At 54.1% G+C, this 19667-nt stretch overlaps 1 protein-coding gene across 1 annotated transcript in view; it reads right to left on the reverse strand.

The window, feature by feature from the left end:
- Positions 1-19667, reverse strand: part of RAB43 (RAB43, member RAS oncogene family) — a 30313-nt gene that overhangs the window by 5135 nt on the left and 5511 nt on the right. Inside the window, exon 4 of the mRNA XM_024763395.1 lies at positions 970-1153. Within this exon, the coding sequence (XP_024619163.1) occupies positions 970-1153 (184 nt within the window). The remainder of the gene's footprint in view (positions 1-969; positions 1154-19667) is intronic.

Here is a 19667-nt window from a genome sequence, read left to right on the forward strand (position 1 = left end):
AAAAAAAAAAAAGAGTCCTGGATGAAAGGGGAGCATCAGGCCACGTAGGGAGGACTCCCTTCCTGCCCGGGGAGTCCAGTCCGCCTAGAGCACCCACACCCCAGTCCAGGCCCATCTGCACTCGCTCACCTTAGAGGAATCAACCTGTTGGGACGAGCACCCCAGGGACCACACACATGGTCCAAAGCTTCTTGAATCCAGGCCCGAGAAGTTTATGCAGGAGGAAAAGGTAAAATGGAGGTCACGGCACCCCCTGCAGCGTCGGTTCTCAAAGTGGGATCACTGTGTCACCCGGGAACTTGTTAGAAATGCACACGCGTGGGCCCACCCAGTGCTTCCGAGTGAGATGCTCTGCGGGTGGTGCCGGCGTCTGCCCTCCACCAAGACTTCAGAGTGGCTGGGAGGAGCGTGGACGCCTGAGAAGCACCCCCTGCAGGGTGGCCGACAGAGCAGGCCACTGAATCACTATCGGCCACGTTTACATGCTCACAGGCTATGTGCACGGGATAAATGACTTCACTTTTCTGACCCTCGGCCCCGTCCCTGACACATGAGGAGCAGGCAGGGTTATGAGAACACACATGATGAAGACCGAACTAGCCTGGGCCAAGGTGCGGCCACGTGGAGACGGCTTCCTGGCCTGCGTCGTCTCATTTCCACTTTGACTGTAACTTTACAAGTGATTAGCAGGATCCGAAGTTTCTTTTTTTTTTGGCCGCGCCTCGTGGCACGTGGGATCTTAGTCCCCTGAGCAGGGATCGAACCCGTGCCCCCTGCAGTGGAAGCTCAGAGTCTTAACCACCGGACCAACAGCGAAGTCTCCGAATTTTCTAGATCATGGTCCTGGCTCCGCTCCTACCTGGCCAAGCTCAGCTCTCTCTGTGCTCTGTTTGCCCTTTGTTTAGAAAGGAGAGAGAGACTGAGACAGACAGACAGACAGACGGGCGGACCGCAGGGGCCCCCGCTCACCGATGAGCAGCTGCACGATGTTGGAGCCCGCGTACTTCCTCACGTCCTCGATCCAGTGAGGCACCGACAGGAAGGAGCTCCTCTTGGTGATGTCGTATGCCAGGATGGCCCCGTTGGCGCTGCGGTAGTAGCTCTGGGTGATGGTGCGGAAGCGCTCCTGGCCAGCCGTGTCCCAGATCTGCAGCTAAAGGAACAGGGGTCCCGTGAACCCGGGGGTGCAGCCGAGCACAGGGGACGGGGAGGCCGAGCCCCCAGACCCACCCCCAAAGTGCTGCTTCTGGGGGCAGGCCACCGGCCACAGCTCGGCAGGCCCCACGTAGGAGGGGCCCGAAGGTGGACAGAGCGGAGGGGCCTTCTGAGCCCTTGGAAGGCAACTCAGCGGCCTGAGCAGGACGGGGGGAGCAACGTGGAGGCGGGCAGCCCCGTTTCCACCTCCAGAGTCCCAAGACAAGGGGGTGGGTTCTGCACCGTGGCGGGAAGCACACTGGACCCCGAATCCTCTCTGCCCTGGACACCAGGCTCGCTGCTGGCGCCGTGTCTACTGCCTGCCCCTCTGGGCCGTGAGTGCCCGCTGCCCCCACCGTCGGGAGGCCCCCAGCGCTCGGGCTCTCTGTTCTGCCTCAGCGGCGCCAGGGAAGATGCTCACGCTGGGCAGGGACGGCCCGGGGAGGCTCCTCTCAGGCGGCCTCTGCCATCAGCTGGCGCAGCCTACGAACCCTAACCCCGGTCCCAACCTTCCTCCCGCCCAGGTCCTCACTTCACCAGCACCCATCAGGGCCGCTGCCAGGCCTGCCTGGATGGGCGCCCGGCGGGGCGGGAGCATCCCTGCCTTCCAGCAGCAGCAGCACGATGGCGGCAGAGACCCCAGGTAGGGCGGCGGAAGCTGGGCCAGGGGCCAACCTGGATGGTCGCTGTGCCCGGGCCAGGAGGCTGAGCCGCGGAGGGCACCAGAATGGGCGGGTCCAGGGCTCTCAGCGGCTCAGGGCCTGCCTTCTCTGCTCCGCAGACCACAGGTCCTCGGGGCCCTGAAGATGACATCCTGAGCCGCAGGCCATCCACCCTCCTCCACTGGCACAAGCGCTCTGGGTGCCTCTCTATCCCGTTCTCAAGGGGCGTCCAGGGTGGGGACAGACCCAGAGGCCTCAGACAGTTCCTGCGGGCAGGGCTTCTGGCCCTGGCACTGTGGAGGTGACCACCTCTTCCTGGGCCTCACAAGAGGGGTCCACCGGTTGATACGCTCTGAGCCACGACTCGCCAAACCAAACCCCCGGCCTGAGACGTCCCATTTGCTCTGCAGGGTGAGAGGCTCCAGGAAGCAGGTCCCGGGGCACAGCTCACGCAGGGGTGACGTGAAAGGCGGGACCTCGGCACCACACCAGCCTGGGATCCAGACGACCTAGGACTCCCCTCCGCACCCCAGAGGGGAGCATCAAACACAGAGGCCAAGCAGACACGGGAAAAGGCAACTTGGTGGAAAAAGAAACTAGGCAGAGTTTCTCAAAACAATCTCCAAAATAATCATCAGTGTTTTCAGAGATAAGAAAAGGTCCATGAAATGATAAAAGAACACTCTCATTTTAAGTAGAGGGAACATTCGGAAAGGAAAAACGAGCTCTTGAAAATTAAAAATATAACATAAATGAAAAATGCAACATAAGCGTTGGAAGATAAACTTGAAGAATTTCCAAGCGGGGGAAAAAATGCAAAGAGATGGAAAAGAGAGAAAAGGAATTGTGGAACCAGCCTAGAAGGTCCACCATCAGGATAGTAAGAGTTTTGGAAAAAAAGAATAGTAAAATCAAAGAAATGCTTCAAGAAAATTCCCCAGAACTGATTGAAAAGGCCCACTAAGTACACAATGGAGGAAAACAGACCCACAGACACTTGGCCGTGGGAACTCCAGAACAGTGAGGAAGAAAGGACCCTAAAAAGTTGCAGGGAAAACAAAAGAGAGAAAGGAAAAACTGGTTTGAAGGCTTCACAGAAAAGATCCATATTGCATTAGACATTCAATGAAACGATGCCTAAAATTACAAGGGAAAATAATTTCCAGCCTAGAATTCTCCACCTAATCACTGAGTCAAGTGCGATGGTTTAACAAAGGCATTTTCAGACATAGGGGCCTCAAAAAATTTACCTTCCTGCCACCCTTTCTAAGGAAGCTGCTGAAATCAACCAACACGAAGGAAATGGGGATCCAGAAAGAGAATTCAACTCAAAAGAGAGGCGAAGGGAAACCCCGGGTGGTAGGGAGATCCCAAGACAGCAGCCAAGCCGCAAGCCAGGACGCGGCCGGTTGGGAGCCTCCAGCTCTGGCAGAGTATTTAGTGGCCTTCGAGACCTCCCTCCTTAAACAACCGGGAGACTGAGAAAAACATGGGAGGCTACTGTTTTCAGAATGTAAACAACACAGAACAAGACCCTAATCCTTGAAAGAAGCAAAACTCATGGAAGGCGCCTCACAATTGCCAGCACTCTACTGGGGACGGTTTTCTGACCACAGGACAGGGGGCTAGACTCCAAGCAGGGCATGGAGCCTGGAGCAGCTAGTGGGACTGGAATGAGGAGCGATTGGGGGGAGGGGCCCTGGTGGGTCCTAGCCCGCGGGCTCCGCGCACAGGGTGAGGCTCCCAGGTTCTAACCAGAGAGCGGCTCCTCTGGGGGTGAGAACACACCAGAGGTGGAGGCTGAACAGTGCTGGGGGATCTTCCAACCCAGCCACGGGGAAGAGGCCTCCTTAGCGCCTTGCGAAGGACCCAGATATGGAGCTGAGACATCAGGAGGGCTGTGCCCTACGAGTGAGGACCACGGCAAGAGGCAGGCCTCCCGACACCTGCCCAAGAAACCCTAAACCAAGCTCTCAGGTTTGGAGGCCGCGTTCTGTCAAGGTGAAAGGCTAGAGAAACACTGTCAGACTTGCATCTCTCTGCCCTAACAGAACGTGAAGACAAGCCACACAGGTTCAAGGTGATCAGTCAGTCACTGAATTGACTACTAGGACATGAATCAGTGCCCTTCCAACACGATGCAGAGTCACTAGCCAGTATCAACCAGTATTTCCAGTATACAATTAAAAACCTGCTAAACATGCAAAAAAAAAAAAAGACAATTTGACCCCAAGAGAGAAAAGCAGTCAATAGAAAATAAGGCCAAAATGGCCCAAGTATTGGATTTAGTAGACAAAGACTTTAAAGCAGTTATTTTAAATATAATCAGAGAATTAAAGGAAAATACGTTCGAAGAACTGGAGCAAAATACCACTCTAAGTGGGCAAATCGGGAATTTCAGTTAGAGAAACGGAAATTATTTCTAAAAACATATTTTAAGAGGGTCAAAATTCTAGCACTGAAAAGTACAGTAAGTGAAGTGGGAAATTCATTTGATGAGCTTAATGGCAGAATGGAGACAGGAAAAAAGAATGAGTGAACTTGAAGAAAAATCAATACCAAGTATTTCATCTTGGATTAAATAAGATCTTAAATCTTAAGATAAGCCTCAATGAATCTCAGAAGGTTGTATTCTTCTGTGAGAAGAATATTCTCTCCTCTAGCCACAGAAAATCTAAAACAGAAATTAAGAACGCTCTGGGAGAGACTTCTTCAAGAAGATGGAACTGAGAGGCAGCAAGACATTGCGGGGACAATTACACAGTATGTGGGGTAGATGGAGAGGGTGAGTGTGCCAGTTGGGGGAGGATCTGGAGCCGAGTTAATGGCAAATACATAGACCCCACGCAAAAACAAGATGATCACGACCACCAGGAAAAACTAGGGAGCACGGGGAATGAAAGACAGTGCTACACGGCTCAGCCGTGAACAGCTCTCACTAACCAGAATGTGTTCATTCAGCCATTTCAACAGCGCTTACTGGACACCTGCTCTACGTTCTAGGTACCAGCGAGAGCAGAGGAAGCAGACACAAATTCCTGGGCTCAAGCTTATGGTCTAGGGCAGGAGACGGTGCTACGGTAAGATAATAACAAGTAATACGGATATATATTTGTTTATATGTTAATACAGAATATAAATAAAATACTTATCATAAAATAAGTAATCCAATAATCAGTATGCTAGATAGTGATAAGATGGAAAAAACAAGCAGGGGAAGAAGTTATCATGTATGGTGAGGAATGACGTTTTAGATAGGAAGGCCTCATTGAGATAACAGTTGGGTAAAGATCTGAAGAAAGTTAGCCAGCTGTGCAGATGCCTGCGAGACAAGCATTCCAGGGAGAGAGAGAGAGCAAGTGCAAAGGCCCTGAGGCAGAGACATGACTGGTGCACGAAGATCAGTGTGTTGGGAGCAGAGTGAAAGGGGAGAAAGAAATGAGGGATGACCTAGGAATTGGGCCAGATCATGCAGTGCCCTGGAGGCCACAGCAAGAACTTTGTCCTTCACTGTGAGTGAAGGGGAAGCCAGGGAGTTTTGAGCCAATCAAATTTATTTTTCAACAGGATCACTCTGACTACTGTATGGACAACAGATCAAAAGAGAGCAAGGACAGGAAATTCCCTGGTGATCCAGTAGTTAGGATTCCATGGGTTCACTGCTGAGGGCGCGGGCTCAATCCCTGGTCGGGGAGCTAGGATCTCACAAGCCATGCAGCCAAAAAAAGAGAGGAAGGACGGAAACGGGGAGCCCAGTTAGACGGCTGTGGCCATAATCCAGGTAAAAGACCACAGTCGTAGCAGTGAAGTTAGGGAGAAGTGATCAAATTGGGGCTATGTTTTGCGAATAGAACTGAAAGGAACTTAATGCTGATCTAATCAACATTACCACACACCTCTACTGGGAGGATGCAAAGTGTGCGTGCGTGTGTGTGATGGGGGCTAGGGTAGTGCTGAGAGTTAAATCTTCATCTTCCAAAGCAGGAAGTCAATAGATGATGCGTGTACCTGGGGGAGGAGGGGTAGCAACACAAGCAAGAGAAGGCGAAACAGAGAAGAGCCAGAAGTGGTTGCCCCTAGAGGCTGGGGGCAGAGGGGAGTATCCGGAGACCAAGCCTTGTTGAACCATCATACACAAGTGTAACCGATAACAATTAAAAATAAAAACCCAACACAATAGCTACAGATTACGGTATCTGGGTCAACCAACTCGTGAAATCTGGGCAGTAATGGAGGAAATATTTTTGGAAAGTAGGTCCTTCTCATGACTGGAAATACTCTCATCCTATTTCCCCACATCAGAGCCAGGGGAAGAGAAAAGCAGGGTCAGTGCGCGGGCCAGCAGCCTGAGATCCTGAACCAGTCCCGTCACTTCCCACCTTCATGCCTGCAGGCTAAAACCTAATTCACTTTTCATCTGTCAAAAAAGGTGCCGTAGGGTGAATGATAGACTCAGTGCGCTCAGAGCCGAGCGCAGAGAAGGGGCTGGATAAACGCGTCCCCTTAACGGTATTACTGAGCTGGCATCATTTGGGGCTGGCGTTTTTAATACACGCCAAGGAGCTTTAATGCAAAGTGGAACACGTAAAGGGCTCAAAGAAAGGCACACCGGGCTGTGTGCACGACCACACATTTGTTCATTCAGTACGAACTGAACGTCAGCCATGTCCCAGCCCGGGTTGGAAGGACTGGCAACGTTGCAGGGGGTGAAACAGGAACAGAGTTCCCTTTCCAGTTAAAAGGAGGCAGAGGAGAAGAAGGCCAGTGGGACACTTGCAGAGAGGGGGGACGAGCACCTTGAAGAAAGCAAAGGTAACGGGAGGGCCTCCCCGGATGGCACCTCCCAGGGTGGTCACAGAAGGTGGCCCCTGGGCTGAGGCTCCTGCCAGTCGTGGGAACAGTGTTCAGGCGCAGGGGACAAAGGCCCAGAGGCAGGACAGAGCCTGCCACGCTGGAAACACAGCAAGGGCAGCGTGGCCAGATGGCAGCAAAGCAGCACCCCGGAAGGCGAGGCCATCGGCGGTGCCAGAGCCAGAGCCTGAGGTGGGTGTTACTTCACCATGGTGGGAGACGGCGGCAGATCGTCCGAAGCAGGGGATGTGTATCAGACGCCTCGCATTCCGCTTCGCACGTCTCAGCAGCACCCTGTGCTCCAGCCATTGTCACAGCAACCAGCCTCGCACAGAAACAGCCTTCGAGCCTCCCAGATCCTAGCCCGGGAGGCCCGCTGCAAACCACTGAGCACTCGGGACTCGGGTCCCAGATGAGAGGAACCTGCCAGCCTATGGACTGACACTCAGCCAGTGCAGGGCAGGGGATGCCGGGCCCGATCAAGCCCCACTTGCCCACAGAGGGACCAACATGAGAATGCAGCCTCCACAACCTTTCCTCCCTTCTCTGTTCTAGAAACAGATGAGCTCCGCGCACACTCTTGCCGGGACGTGCCCCGACTTATGTCTGTAAAGCTGCCGGCTGCTGCGTGGAGGACGGTCCTACAGAGGCGGCCCTATGGCTTGGCCCGAATGCCCCCTGTGTTCCAAGAGCTGGGTGAAGCCAGGCTGGGAGCGGCCCCGCTTTCCAGGCAGCCAAGCACAGCTCCTCCACCAGGCAGGGCCCCGGGGAGGCTGGTGAGAAGGTTAATGAGGCTTAGACACCTGAGCTACTGGAGACCCAGGCGAGCAGAGCAGCATCGTCCTGAGCCATCTCCTGGGCAGCACAGGCCCGGGCTCTGCCTTAGCAACCAGAGCAGGGACTTCCCTGGTGGCGCAGTGGTTAGGAGTCCGCCTGCCATTGCGGGGGACACGGGTTCGATCCCTGGTCCGGGAAGATCCCACAGGCCGTGGAGCAACTAGGCCCGTGCACCACAACTACTTAGCCAAAAACTTAAAAAAAAAAAAAAGAAAATTAGAAACCAGAGCAGAAGTGCCGCGTGGACGCAGTGGGGACCTGTGCAGGGGTAGTGCGGGGACCCGCGGCGGGTGCCGGCCTCGCTCGGGGTCTCACGGGGCTGTGGGCAGAGACCGTGAGCCCCACGTCACAGAGGAGAAAGCCGGCTCTGGAGGTGCAGTGATTGGCCGAGGAAGGCATCTTGACATCGTGCTGGGTCCGAGCCCATCTGCCTGCCTGCTCCCCGGCACAGACCTCGGCAGCAGCCCAGCGCCCAGGAAATCACGGGTGTGGAGGCTCCTCTGCTCTGCGTTTCCCGCTCCTTCACACGCATCACAGCCAAGCCGGCGCCAGGCTCCCTGCGGACGGCCTCCACCCGCCCAGCGCCCGGCCCATGCCCCGCACAGCAGCCACTGTGGAGCCGCCAGAACCCGGCTGAGATCCTGCAGCCCCTCCGCTCTCCGGCCTCCACCCTCAAGTGCGTCGTCCGAGCCCTCCGCATCGCCTGCAGGCCCCACAGGCCCCGACTTCCTGCCGTCACCCACCCCGCGTGTCCAGCTCCCGGGAGGCCGCATCAAGGCCCCTGCCTGAAACGCTCTTGTCTCAGACCCTCGCCATCCCAGCCCCGCACCCCACGGCCCCGCCTCAGCCTCTGCACCGCCTGGCTGGACACAGGCGTGCACGCACACTTCTTAAATGTTTACTGTCCCTACCTCACGTGGGACTCTTGAGGGCAGGGGCTGTGTCTGGCTGGCTTTCTGCATAAGCCAGGTAGAAGGTGCTCGATGAATACACGGTCCATCGGCTGGACGAGCACCTGCCTGCCAAATTGAAGCCACCACCCCCGCCCACCTCCTTCCCCACCTGGAAGTTCTCCACCTGCACTCACTGGACAGACAAACAGGGGCCTCGTTCACGGATCACACCCGAGCCCCCTCCCCGACGCCCGCCTGCCACCCACCTCCCACCGGGTGCATCGCCAGTTTCTCTGACCTTCCCAGCCAGGCTGTCTCATCTGACAGTTGACTTTGGGGGAAATTCTCTGGGCTGCTGATACCCAGAGTGAAGTCCGGAAGCACCTTTGGGGCACAGAGGGTAGGACTGAGGCCCGACCAGGATGGAAAAGTGCTTCCAGAGCACGGACGCTCGGGAGAGGGCAGCTGCCCCCCTCCAGCTCCGCAGGGGTCAGTCAGGTGAGTTTCAGACATGTGGGGTGGGAATTTCAAGGGGAAGTACGGTATCGAGGTGAGGGACGAGGCTATTTTCCCTTCTAAGCTCCACACCTAACAACTCCCAGTTAACACTGTCCCTCTGGGTCCCCACACCCATGAAGGGTGTTACCATTTTGCCATTATCTCCTTTTCTAGGATAGACTGCATTCCTCTTGACCTTTTGGTGAACTCCTACCTAACCATCAGGGCCCCAGTTCAAGGTCACCTGGTCAGTGGAGCTTCCCCGATGCACAGGCCTGGGCCCCACACCAAGCAGACTCAGCTTTCTTTTCTTCGTGGTCCACAGCCCTTTACTCTTGCCTCTATGACAGCATACACCACAGAGGATGTCACCTGTCCCAAACTTGGGTGTCTTTGGGGGCCAGGAAGGGAACATAAAATGCAGCAAGGTGACAGAAAAGGATATCCTGCCTAAAGCAAATTCAATAAAAAACAAACCAGCAAATCACCACTGAGCAGGCCAAACGAAACGGTTCACGGTGGGAACTGGCCCAGGGCTGTATGTGCGGGGCTCCTGGTTTGTAACTCTGCCTCTCGCCATCAAGAACGGGCTCTGGGGACTTCCCTGGTGGCGCAGTGGTTAAGAACCCACCTGCCAATGCACGGGACACGGATTCAATCCCTGGTCCGGGAAGATCCCACATGCTGCGGAGCAACTAAGCCTGTGAGCCACAACTACTGAGCCGGTACTGTAGAGCCCTCAAGCCACAACTACTGAAGCCCGTGCGCCACAACTACGGAAGCCCACGCGCCTAGAGCCTGTGCTCCGCAAAAAGAGAAGCCACTGCAATGAGAACCCCATGCACCGCAACGAAGACTAGCCCCCGCTCGCCGCAACTAGAGAAAGCCCCGCATGCAAAAACGAAGACCCAACGTAGCCAAAAATTAAAAAACAAATAAAACAAAAAACGGGCTCTGGTGGGGACAGACCCCATCTCATTCCTTTGCAACCTGGCGCAGAGCAGGCGTCTGACCAGGAAGGAAGCCCTCTGAGGGCAGGTCCTGCGGTCAGGCCAGTGGGAGCGAGATGAGGCTGGCAGGGCAAGGGCTGCTCTCCAGAGAGGGTCCCCATGTGCCCCGGTGGGAAGTCAATTCTGCTTAGTAGGTTAAATAAAGCTAATAAATAAAATCAACTGCACCGTTGGCGATTCAGGTCCCAGAACCTTTGTCCAGCACCATCCCTCCCGATGGAAACAGAGGATTTTATCTGAACAGCCTTTCTCCCACAGGATGAGGCCGGCAGTGGGAAGTTCCTTGCTTCTTCATAGCAGAAAGGGACTTTGGAAAAATTAGTTCTCAAGACAAAACTCCCAAAACTGGTTGGAGAGACCCAAATACGAGCCCCCATGCTGCTGTTCATCGTGTCTCAGAATGTGGGGAGTCTGAACCAGGAGGTGGTCTGCAAGCTACTCCCCGGCCAGCCGCTGTCACTTCTGCCTCAGTCCTCAGGGAAGAGCTCAGCCCCGGGCTTGAAAACAAGCCGCGGCGGAGAGGCAGGTGCACTGCCAGAAGCGACGGTAAGACCCTGCAAAACCTCCAATGTGTTAGCGGGTGAGACAGGCCGGAGGGGATGGAGCCTAAGTGAGGAGAACCGGGGCAGCAACACCGGACGGGGGCGGGGGGGTGGGTGGGTGCGGACCTGACACAGACGCGCCTCCCAGCGGCTGACAAGGGCTGCGGACAGATTCCTGGGCCCAGGTTCCTCCCGCCCCCGAAACATGACTGCTCAGGATCCCAGCGTCAGAGGCAACTGTGTCCCTTGTCACCATGCAGCTCTCCCTGTAGAGCCACCACCACTGGAAGAAGGGAGGCGGGACCCCTGGTTCCCCGCCCTGCTCCACCAGCCAGGGGACCAAGGGTGATCAGATGGCTTCCTGGCATCTGTGTTTCACCTCCAGCATCTTGCGAACAGTGGTGGGAACCCGGGTGATGAAGGTGACAGACGCGCTGTGAGCCCCTCCAGGCTGACTGTGCCGGAGCTCCCTGTCTCGGTACATTCCATCCTCAGGCAGCCCTGCAGGTGCATCTCAGAGCCTTTTACAAGACGGGTCCCAGGGCACAGGAAAGGAGAGCTCAGTCTAACTCTGAAACCTGTGCCCTTCGCTGTGTGCACGGCTCCTCCACAGACCATGTCCTGTGCTTTTTTTCATGAAACCCCCTCCTCCTGCAGGAATCAGTCAGCCTGTCCTTCAGTCCTGGTGGGAAGAAAGGCCCAGCCTCCGCCCATGGGGGATGTGGGCAGCCTGAGCTCCCGGTACAGCGAGGAGGGCCTGGGAAGCCGGCGGCCCTGTGCTGGCGACCAAGGTGGGACTCACAGGTGGCCTCTTACCTGCTTGTAGCCCCTTCAGGCACAATGGGGTACATGGGGACGAAACCCAGGCAGGACGTCAGGCAGCAATCTGTGCCCCCCAGGGAGGTCAAGAGCAGGGGCCGCAGCACCCGGACCAGGACTTGCGGCTGGGCCGCCACCCAGCATCAGACAAAGCCAACCCATTCGCTCCTTGGCCCAGAGCATACCTTCCAGCATGACAGGAAGGCGGCTCCCACGCCCCACGGGGTCCCACTTCCCCTGATTGGATGAACACCAGGCCCTCTCCCGCTTCCGGGGCCGCACATGAACGCAGCCCTGGAGCACAGCCCCTGTCTTTCCTCACTGGGAACTGTCCTCCTTCAACGCCCAGCTCCAAGCCCGGGAAGAGGACTGCGCATCGTCTGTGTCCTGGGCACCAGGCAAGCAGCCCCGTGACAGCATGGCACCCAAGCAGGAACACTCCGAATTTCAGATATCTGGTCCTGCTATGGCCACAGTAAACACACGTGTGCTTGTAAGGCCGCATGATTCGGTTCCTGGTTTGGCAGTTCAGTCCCTGCAGCAGCAGTATGGACGGCACTCATGCTCCTTAGGTGCTTGCACATCTGTCCCCCAAGCCAGACATGAGCTCCGAGGCACAGGGACACATCTCACGTGTCTTCCTTTTGTAGGTACTCAGAACAGCACCTGGAAGGGAGGAGGTACTCACAGAACAAACCCTGAACCCACTGACGTGCAGTTTCTGTCCTGGGTGTCACATGGAAACTTCCAGCCAACAACCACAGTTAAGCTCGACAGAGCACCTTCTAAGTTTCAGGTGTTTTTCCCTTTTCATCTAACTTAACTTGTCTGTTGCTCCAGACAGAAGAGCCCAGCTCAAGGCCCTGGCTCTTAAATGATAACCCAAGAAACAAAGGAAAATGGAGCAAAAAGGAATCTTTAACAATAAATGTGAGTGGAGATCAAACTTGGCCTCACCTCCAGCGGGGGACCTTCATCACGTCCCACCTGCCATGGGGCAGTGTGGGTGCAAACATTACCCGTGAGTCATTCTCGCCAAAACCCTTCCACCCGAGTGTCTCTGAACCTCTAAACTCAACCCCCAGCTTACAGAAAATTCAAAGGGTAGAGGAACAAGGGAAAAGACACCACGAGGGAAACGGGAGACAAATCCAGAAAGCGACTCTTAAAAAACATGAGTCATCAAAACAGAAGTGAGGCATCGTTCTGGTCTAAACCCACACTGGACTCCAGCTCAAGGGAGAAAACTCTATAAAAGACATTTTGGAGGAAGTTGGGGAAACTTAAAAATGGACTAAGTAGATGCTTATAGAAACAATGATTTGTTTAGGTATGATAACACACTGTGCTTATTCTTAAAAGGCTGTATGTCGAGGTATCCAGGGGTGGGGTATCATGCCATCTGCAACTTACTTTCAAATAAAAAAATTTATATTACACATACAAAAAGATAAGGCAAATGCAGCAAAACACAAGCAATTGTTAAATCTATGTAGAGCATATATGGGGCTCACTATGTTATCCTTCCAACTTTCCTATATTTTTAAACTTTTTCATAGTGAAAAATTGGGAAAAATAGAAGTGTTAATAATATCCTGAGAATGAAAATATTGCTGATAGGAACAAGTACCAACTGGAGATCTTGGAAATGAAAAACGTTAATTGTCAGAATACAGAAACTAAAAGATGAAATGAACATCGGAATAGAGGCAGCTGAAAAGTAAATCAGGGATCTGGAAGGTGGGGCACGGGCTGCCAGAACACAGCACAGCAGAACACGCTGTCACTACAGAGGCCAGACCCTAAGCCCAGCTCCCGCCCTGCGCAACCTCCAGAGGAGAACAGGGAGAATGACAAGAAGGAATGAATCAATGCAACACAAGCAAATCCCACAGAGCTTCAGGAACACGGGACTTTTCATATTGATTACACCTACTGAGTTCAGAGAGGATGAATGGGAATATCCCATTCACCTGGAGAGAGTGCTTTACTCACCTGCCAGGACACACGGGGAAGGCACGGTGTCAGGGGCCAACGCACAGAACGACACGGTGAGTGTGACTTGGGGGGTGGACGGAGTGCTAGGAAGAAAAACTAAGCAGGGCGAGGAAGGGATGAAAAGTAACTCAGACCTCAAAAACATGACCCAAGGACCCCGCGACAGTGTGTGGTTCCATGGACATGTGTGTCCAGAAGGGGCAGCTCCACAGAGATGGGCTGGGGGAGAGTGGAACAGGCATGACTGCTGATAGCTACCAGGCTCCTGTCTGGGTGATGAAAATATCCTAAAGCTGACCCTGGTGAGTATTCAAAACAACAGGAAAAAACACTGAATTGTACACTTTAAATGGGGGAATTCACAGTATATGAATTATATCTCAATAAAGATTTTTTTAAAAAGGAACTTGGTGGAGTACTACTTTGGACAGGACGGTCAGGTAAGGCTGACTTACGTAAAGCAAAACAATAACGTGTTGATGTACATACACACGTACAGACACACAGAGCAAACTGCCCCAGGCATCCTAGCACACGGGGGCCTTCCATCTCCCCGGCTCTTGCATGGACCCCACTCTGCAAGCTGAGGTTCCGGACCCACCTCCGGCGCAGACATGCCCCTCCGCCTCTCCCCGCCCCCCGTCCCGCCCTCTCCCTCACTCGCTCCTTCATTCGGCCAATACTGGTCAAGAGCTTATTCTGGGGAAAATAACCTGATGCAGACCGCAGAGCTGGAGTTTACATTGAGGTATTTACCTTGTGATTTCAATATTAAGGTTGATTTTTCCCATGTATTTCATCTGTAATGCAAACATGGCAGATACTGACAATTCATAGCTGGCAAACTGAAGTTTATCCTGTGATCCATTTTTTTCATCATGAAATCATCCACTGTTCGTGTCCCCACTACAGATTTAAAACCCGAGAGTAAAAAACAAGTTCAACCAAAACAATAAAAGTGCTTCACTGAAAAATATAAAGAGTATTTTTAATTTAAAAAAAATCTGATTTTTACACTTCTCAGACATAAAAAAAGGCAGAGGTGGGGACTACCTGGCTTGAAACTACAAGGAACTTTCCTCAAGGAAAATGGAATCCCTCAGTGATGTGGTCCAGCCTCCTCACATGGCGCCCAAGGAAACTGACATGCGGAAGGGAAATGACCCACCGACTGTCCGCCGTGAGGTGGAGGTCACCGCTGCAGGCCTCTGGGATCAGGATGAACCTTGTCGCCCACACATGGCGACTGCCCTTGGGCAAGGCCCGGCCTGACGTGAGCCTGGACTCTGCTTTCACAGTCAGATCTCATCTGGGACCAAAGGCCTCCTGACAGCGTGGCAGGCTCTGCTCCAGTGGCCTCTGACCCTTCTGAGTCATCAGACCCACCCTGTGATCCAACATCCGGAAATACTTATGCAATTTCCCAAGGAGACCACTTTGAGAGGGACAGGTCCTAGCGACACATCTAAGCTCCAGGTTGTCGCCTTTTAAACAACCTGTGTGGAAAGTCACATACCTGGTCTAGGGCTACTCTGACCTCTTCCTGGGGTAGGAGAGGGAGGCCTGCAAGGCCAAGCAGGACAGGTAAGAAGGGAGGGGATGCGTATGTAACCCACGGAGAAGGGCGCTGCTAGTGACTAATGGTCCTGACTCACTACATCCCCAGAGCAGGTTGCAGACGCCTCTACCTACCAGCACTGGCTGTACGTTCAATAAAACAGCATTACGGGGCTTCCCTGGTGGCGCAGTGGTTAAGAATCCACCTGCCAATGCAGGAGACACGGGTTCGAGCCCTGGTCCGGGAAGATCCCACATGCTGCGAGGCAACTAAGCCCGTGCGCCACAACTACTGAGTCTGCGCTCTAGAGCCCGCGAGCCACAACTACTGAAGCCCGCACGCCTAGAGCCCGTGCTCCACAACAAGAGAAGCCACCGCAATGAGAAGCCCACGCACCGCAACAGAGTAGCCCCTGCTCACCGCAACCAGAGAAAGCCCGCGCGCGGCAACGAAGACCCAACACAGCCAAAAATAAATAAATAAATTTATTTAAAAAAAAAACCAGCATTACGTAGGCCATTCTAGAAGGCAGGCGCTTTCTTTTGCTCACACTGGCCATAAGCACCACTTCTGCCAATTAATCTGAATTAATAAGGATTTGTTTAACAAGCAGACGGCATTAGTATGTTGATGAGATACTGCTAATCAAAATGTTAGAAAACGTAAAATGCAAGTGATACACGACGGCCCAGATTGCACATTGGTCCCAAACCTTTCCATGCGTGTGTTCATGCACGTGTCTGTGTGTGCGCACACGCACGCGCGCATGAGCTCACACACATGCGTGTGGCAGCTGGTAGTGGTAGAGGGCGTGAACAGCAATGAGGAAAAGGCGCCACACGAGGAGCTGGCAGGCAAGGTTCTGGTTCAGACCTGCCACACATGGCCTTCATCTCCCCGTCTGTGAAATGGGGTCTCACTGGGTGGCTGCAAGGACCAGGTAGAACAGAGCACGAGAACAGTGGTGAAAACTCAGGAGATGGGGGACTCAGGGAGGGAGGGCTGCCCCCTTACTACTAAGCTTCACGATCCCTCACGCCCAAAGCCTCTCTGCAAGGGCCACACAGGGCTGACAGAAGGAAGGAAAACGCAAACAGGCCGAAACACCAAAGGGATGGAAGCAAAGAAAAAAGGCAGGTGGACGCCGTGAGCTGTGAGAAGGCCCGGTCTGGGCGATGCCACCCCCCTGTGACCCCAGTGGGCTCGCCTTTTCATACACAGCGGCCCTCCACGGCACGGACATGGGGATTCTGCCTTCATTTCATAACTGGGGAAGCAGATCAGTGCACAAGGGCAGCTGGGCAGCCAGGCTGAGAAGCTGAGCCTCCCGAGCCCCAGGCCACCATCTCTCTCTGGGGACCCACGCCCGTGTCAGCTCCCACCTGCTGATGCTCTGCTGTGCGTCAGGTCCTTAAGCTCGGGGTTGACAGGTGAACAGATCAGGAGCGGTGATGCGACGTGCCCCAGGCGGCAAAGCCAAGATTGTGACCTGGGGCCCGAGGCTCTACCACTGGCCCCCTTTCCACCATCTCCCACAGCACGTGCTACCTCGGAACTGGCAGAAACCTCAGGAGGCAGGTTCGTTTTGCCGTGAGGATGATCGTCACCGGCATCAAGAACAGATTTCTTGGGCTTCCCTGGTGGCGCAGTGGTTGAGAGTCCGCCTGCCGATGCAGGGGACGTGGATTCGTGCCCCGGTCCGGGAAGATCCCACGTGCCGCGGAGCGGCTGGGCCCTTGGCCCATGGCCGCTGAGCCTGCGCGTCCGGAGCCTGTGCTCCGCAACAACAACAAAAAAAAGAAGCACTTTCGGACCAGGAGAGCAATGGAGCGCAAGGTCCCGCAACGTGGAGCCCGGGCCCCAGGGCAGAGACTGAGCTCTGTGTGGGAGGACCCTGGCTGCCTTCCCAGCATGGGGACAGTGACCCCGACAGAAGGCCGAATAAAGGGGCGCAGCTGTTCAGGGCCGACCCATGTGCGCGTCCCCTGTGAGGTGCACAGACCAGTTTACATAACAGGCCTTTGTGTCGTCCCAGATAAGGGTGGGTGAGCAGAACTCGGATGCGTTCAGGATTTAGAACCGGCTGAGATTTCCCCGGGGATGGTGAGGTGGGGAGGGGCAGGTTAAGAAATAACCCTAATAATAATCCCTAGGGAGGAAGATGCTAACAACAGCAACAATCACATGATCTCTTATGTTTGTAATTCTTTGGTTCTATTCACAATAGCACTTTCAAGATACACGAGAGATGGGTCGCATTGTCTGCCTTCTCTTACAGGGCGTCAGAAATGGAAAGGCGCGTGGTTGGTTTTTTTTACGGTACGCCCTTTTATGTCTTTGAAATTTTGAAATTCTGAACCATGTGGATGAATTATCCAAAAACATACAAGGGGAATTTTTAACTATTTTGAGCATGTCCATAGCCGTCCAACAACCCTGAGAAGTAGGCAGAGCAAAGATCATTCGTTCCATTTCAAAAAGGACGAAGCCCGCGGCTCCAAGAAGGGACAAGGAATTGGCCAGGGCTAGGATGAGGTTGCAGCAGACCTTTGGACACCTAGTCCAGGGTTCTCCTGCAGAGACATCACCGCTGAGAGGCCAGCAGCTCCCAGAGTTGCCCCCAGCTTCAGCCTGCACAGCTAGAGCCCAGTGAACTCACACAGGGCCGCCCGGGGGCCCACGCCACGGCCAGAGCCTTCCCACCAGCAGGGCTGCTACGGGAGCTGCCCAGGGCTGCCTGATGCTCTGTTAGCTGACAGCACCCTGAAACTCCTTGGGGTTTCCACCCTCATTCCTGAAAATCTAGAAGATGCCCAACTCCATACGCTTCTCTCCAAGTGCGGTGACCACAGTTGTCTTTTCGCTAGTCATTAACGTGCAGATCTCAGGGTCATCGTTACGAACTGAGAGGGACTCAGAAGGGTAGTCAAGTGTAAAAATAGGCGCTGCAACTAGGAGCCAGGGAGACCCTGGGTTCAAAGCCTGGTTTTGCCACTGACTTGTGTGGGGCCTTGGGCGTGTCGGTCACTTCCTTTATTGTGGCCTCAGCTTCCTCCCTATAAATAAAAATCAATGAACACACAGGTAGTGAGCACCGTGTGTCTGACACTATTGTAGGTGTGGGGATTCACAGGTACGCAAGGCGGTGTCCACTTTCAAGGAGCGGAAACTGTACGGGAGAGAACCACAAACAAGGGAATGTCAAGTCCTCGTAAATGCTATGAACCTACCCCGTAATGGGACGGAGGGGCTGGGAGGTCAGGGAAGGCCTCTCTGAAGAGGTGACCTGTGCAGTGACAGCCGAATGATGAAGCAGCTGTTACATGGGGATCTGGGGGTGGAATGTGGCAGGCAGGGCAGCAGATGCAAAGGGCCTGAGGCAGGCATGTTGGAAGGACAGAAAGGGCCAGTGAGGCTGGGGACTGAGTGTGGGGCAGGGGCAGGGAGATGAAGTGGCCGAGGCAGACAGGAGCCCAGCTCTCCAGGTCAGCTGTTGGGATGTCATTCTGGTCGCAAGAGGAAGTGACTATAGAAATAAAGGGATTTAATTCAATCTGTGATGTTCCCCACTTTTAATTTTTTTAGCAGCAGAACTCTTCAAAGACATGCGGAACCTCAATATAAAACTGGATAAAAGTAAGCTAGTTAAGGCCCTTCTGACCCTGCGGTCTCTCGGCCTCCCCGCTTCAGTCCGCAGCTCCCCAAGCACAGAGCAGCTGGAAAAGCACTAGGTGATCTCTCTCTGAGGTTCCTCAAGAGCTAACAAGAGCCAGCAAGCACAGGACAGGCGGCTTTGAGATCCTGCTGGATGCTTTGCTGGACCCCGGACAGGCCTGGGAAGGTTTTAAACTAAATCCCTGATGTGAACATGCTTTCTGCAGAAACAACAAAGACAAACTCTGGTTCCTCAAAGGTTCCAGTTAACAACCACAATGTTGAAACTACAGGGACAGAAAAGAGATCAGTGGTTGCCAGGGCCTGGGGTGAAGGGAGGACGCTGCCACAAAGGGACACAGGAGAACTTTCCGGGCTGATGGAAGGAATCTATACTCTGAATGTGGTGGTGGTGACAGGACTGCAAAGGTTTGTCAAGATTCACAGAACTTGACACCTGAAATGAGGCACATTTACTGTGTGTAAGCTGAACTTCAATAAACTTGATTTTTTAAAAAATCACATTGCTGGAAGACACCCCAGAGATAGTTTATGGGTGAGGAAAAATGACCTGCCCGCGCTGAGTCCTGAGAGCCCAGCACCCAGGGCCAGGGCGGCTGTCCTCTCACCCTACCCACCCAACTGCAATTCACAGCCTCTTCAGTGCCTGGGCCTCAGGATTCTCTGGCTGCAAGAAGTAAATACTTGCACAGGCTTTCCCACTCCACGCAATCAGAAGCAGCAGTCTGGTGTAGGGAAAGACCCCAACGCCCTGGAGTCCGAAAAGCTGGAAGAAAACTTGCACGTCTGTCACTTCCCAGCTGTGTGCCTGGGGAAGCCTGCCCCGTGTGAGGTGGGGTGAATCACAGGAACACATCTGTAAAACCGCTGGCACACATCAGACTCTTGAGAGGGGTGGCCACTGTTAACTCTTAGGGGGGTTACCGTGCCTACACTGCTCTCCTGATCCCAGAACCACCCGGCTGCCTCCCAAGTAGAACAATCTGAAGGTGACTAGCAGGAAAAGAAATCCCGAAGTGCCTGCCCTGCATTGCATAACCCGTGCTCGGTACACAGTGCACCCAGGGCTCCTGCACAGGTTATCTCGCCAGGTAAACAGGAACACCCAGCCCCTCCTTGACCACCGTCAG

The sequence above is a fragment of the Neophocaena asiaeorientalis genome, unplaced genomic scaffold (genome assembly GCF_003031525.2).
Source record: "Neophocaena asiaeorientalis asiaeorientalis breed wild unplaced genomic scaffold, Neophocaena_asiaeorientalis_V1.1 scaffold433, whole genome shotgun sequence".
Taxonomy (NCBI): Eukaryota; Metazoa; Chordata; class Mammalia; order Artiodactyla; family Phocoenidae; genus Neophocaena; species Neophocaena asiaeorientalis.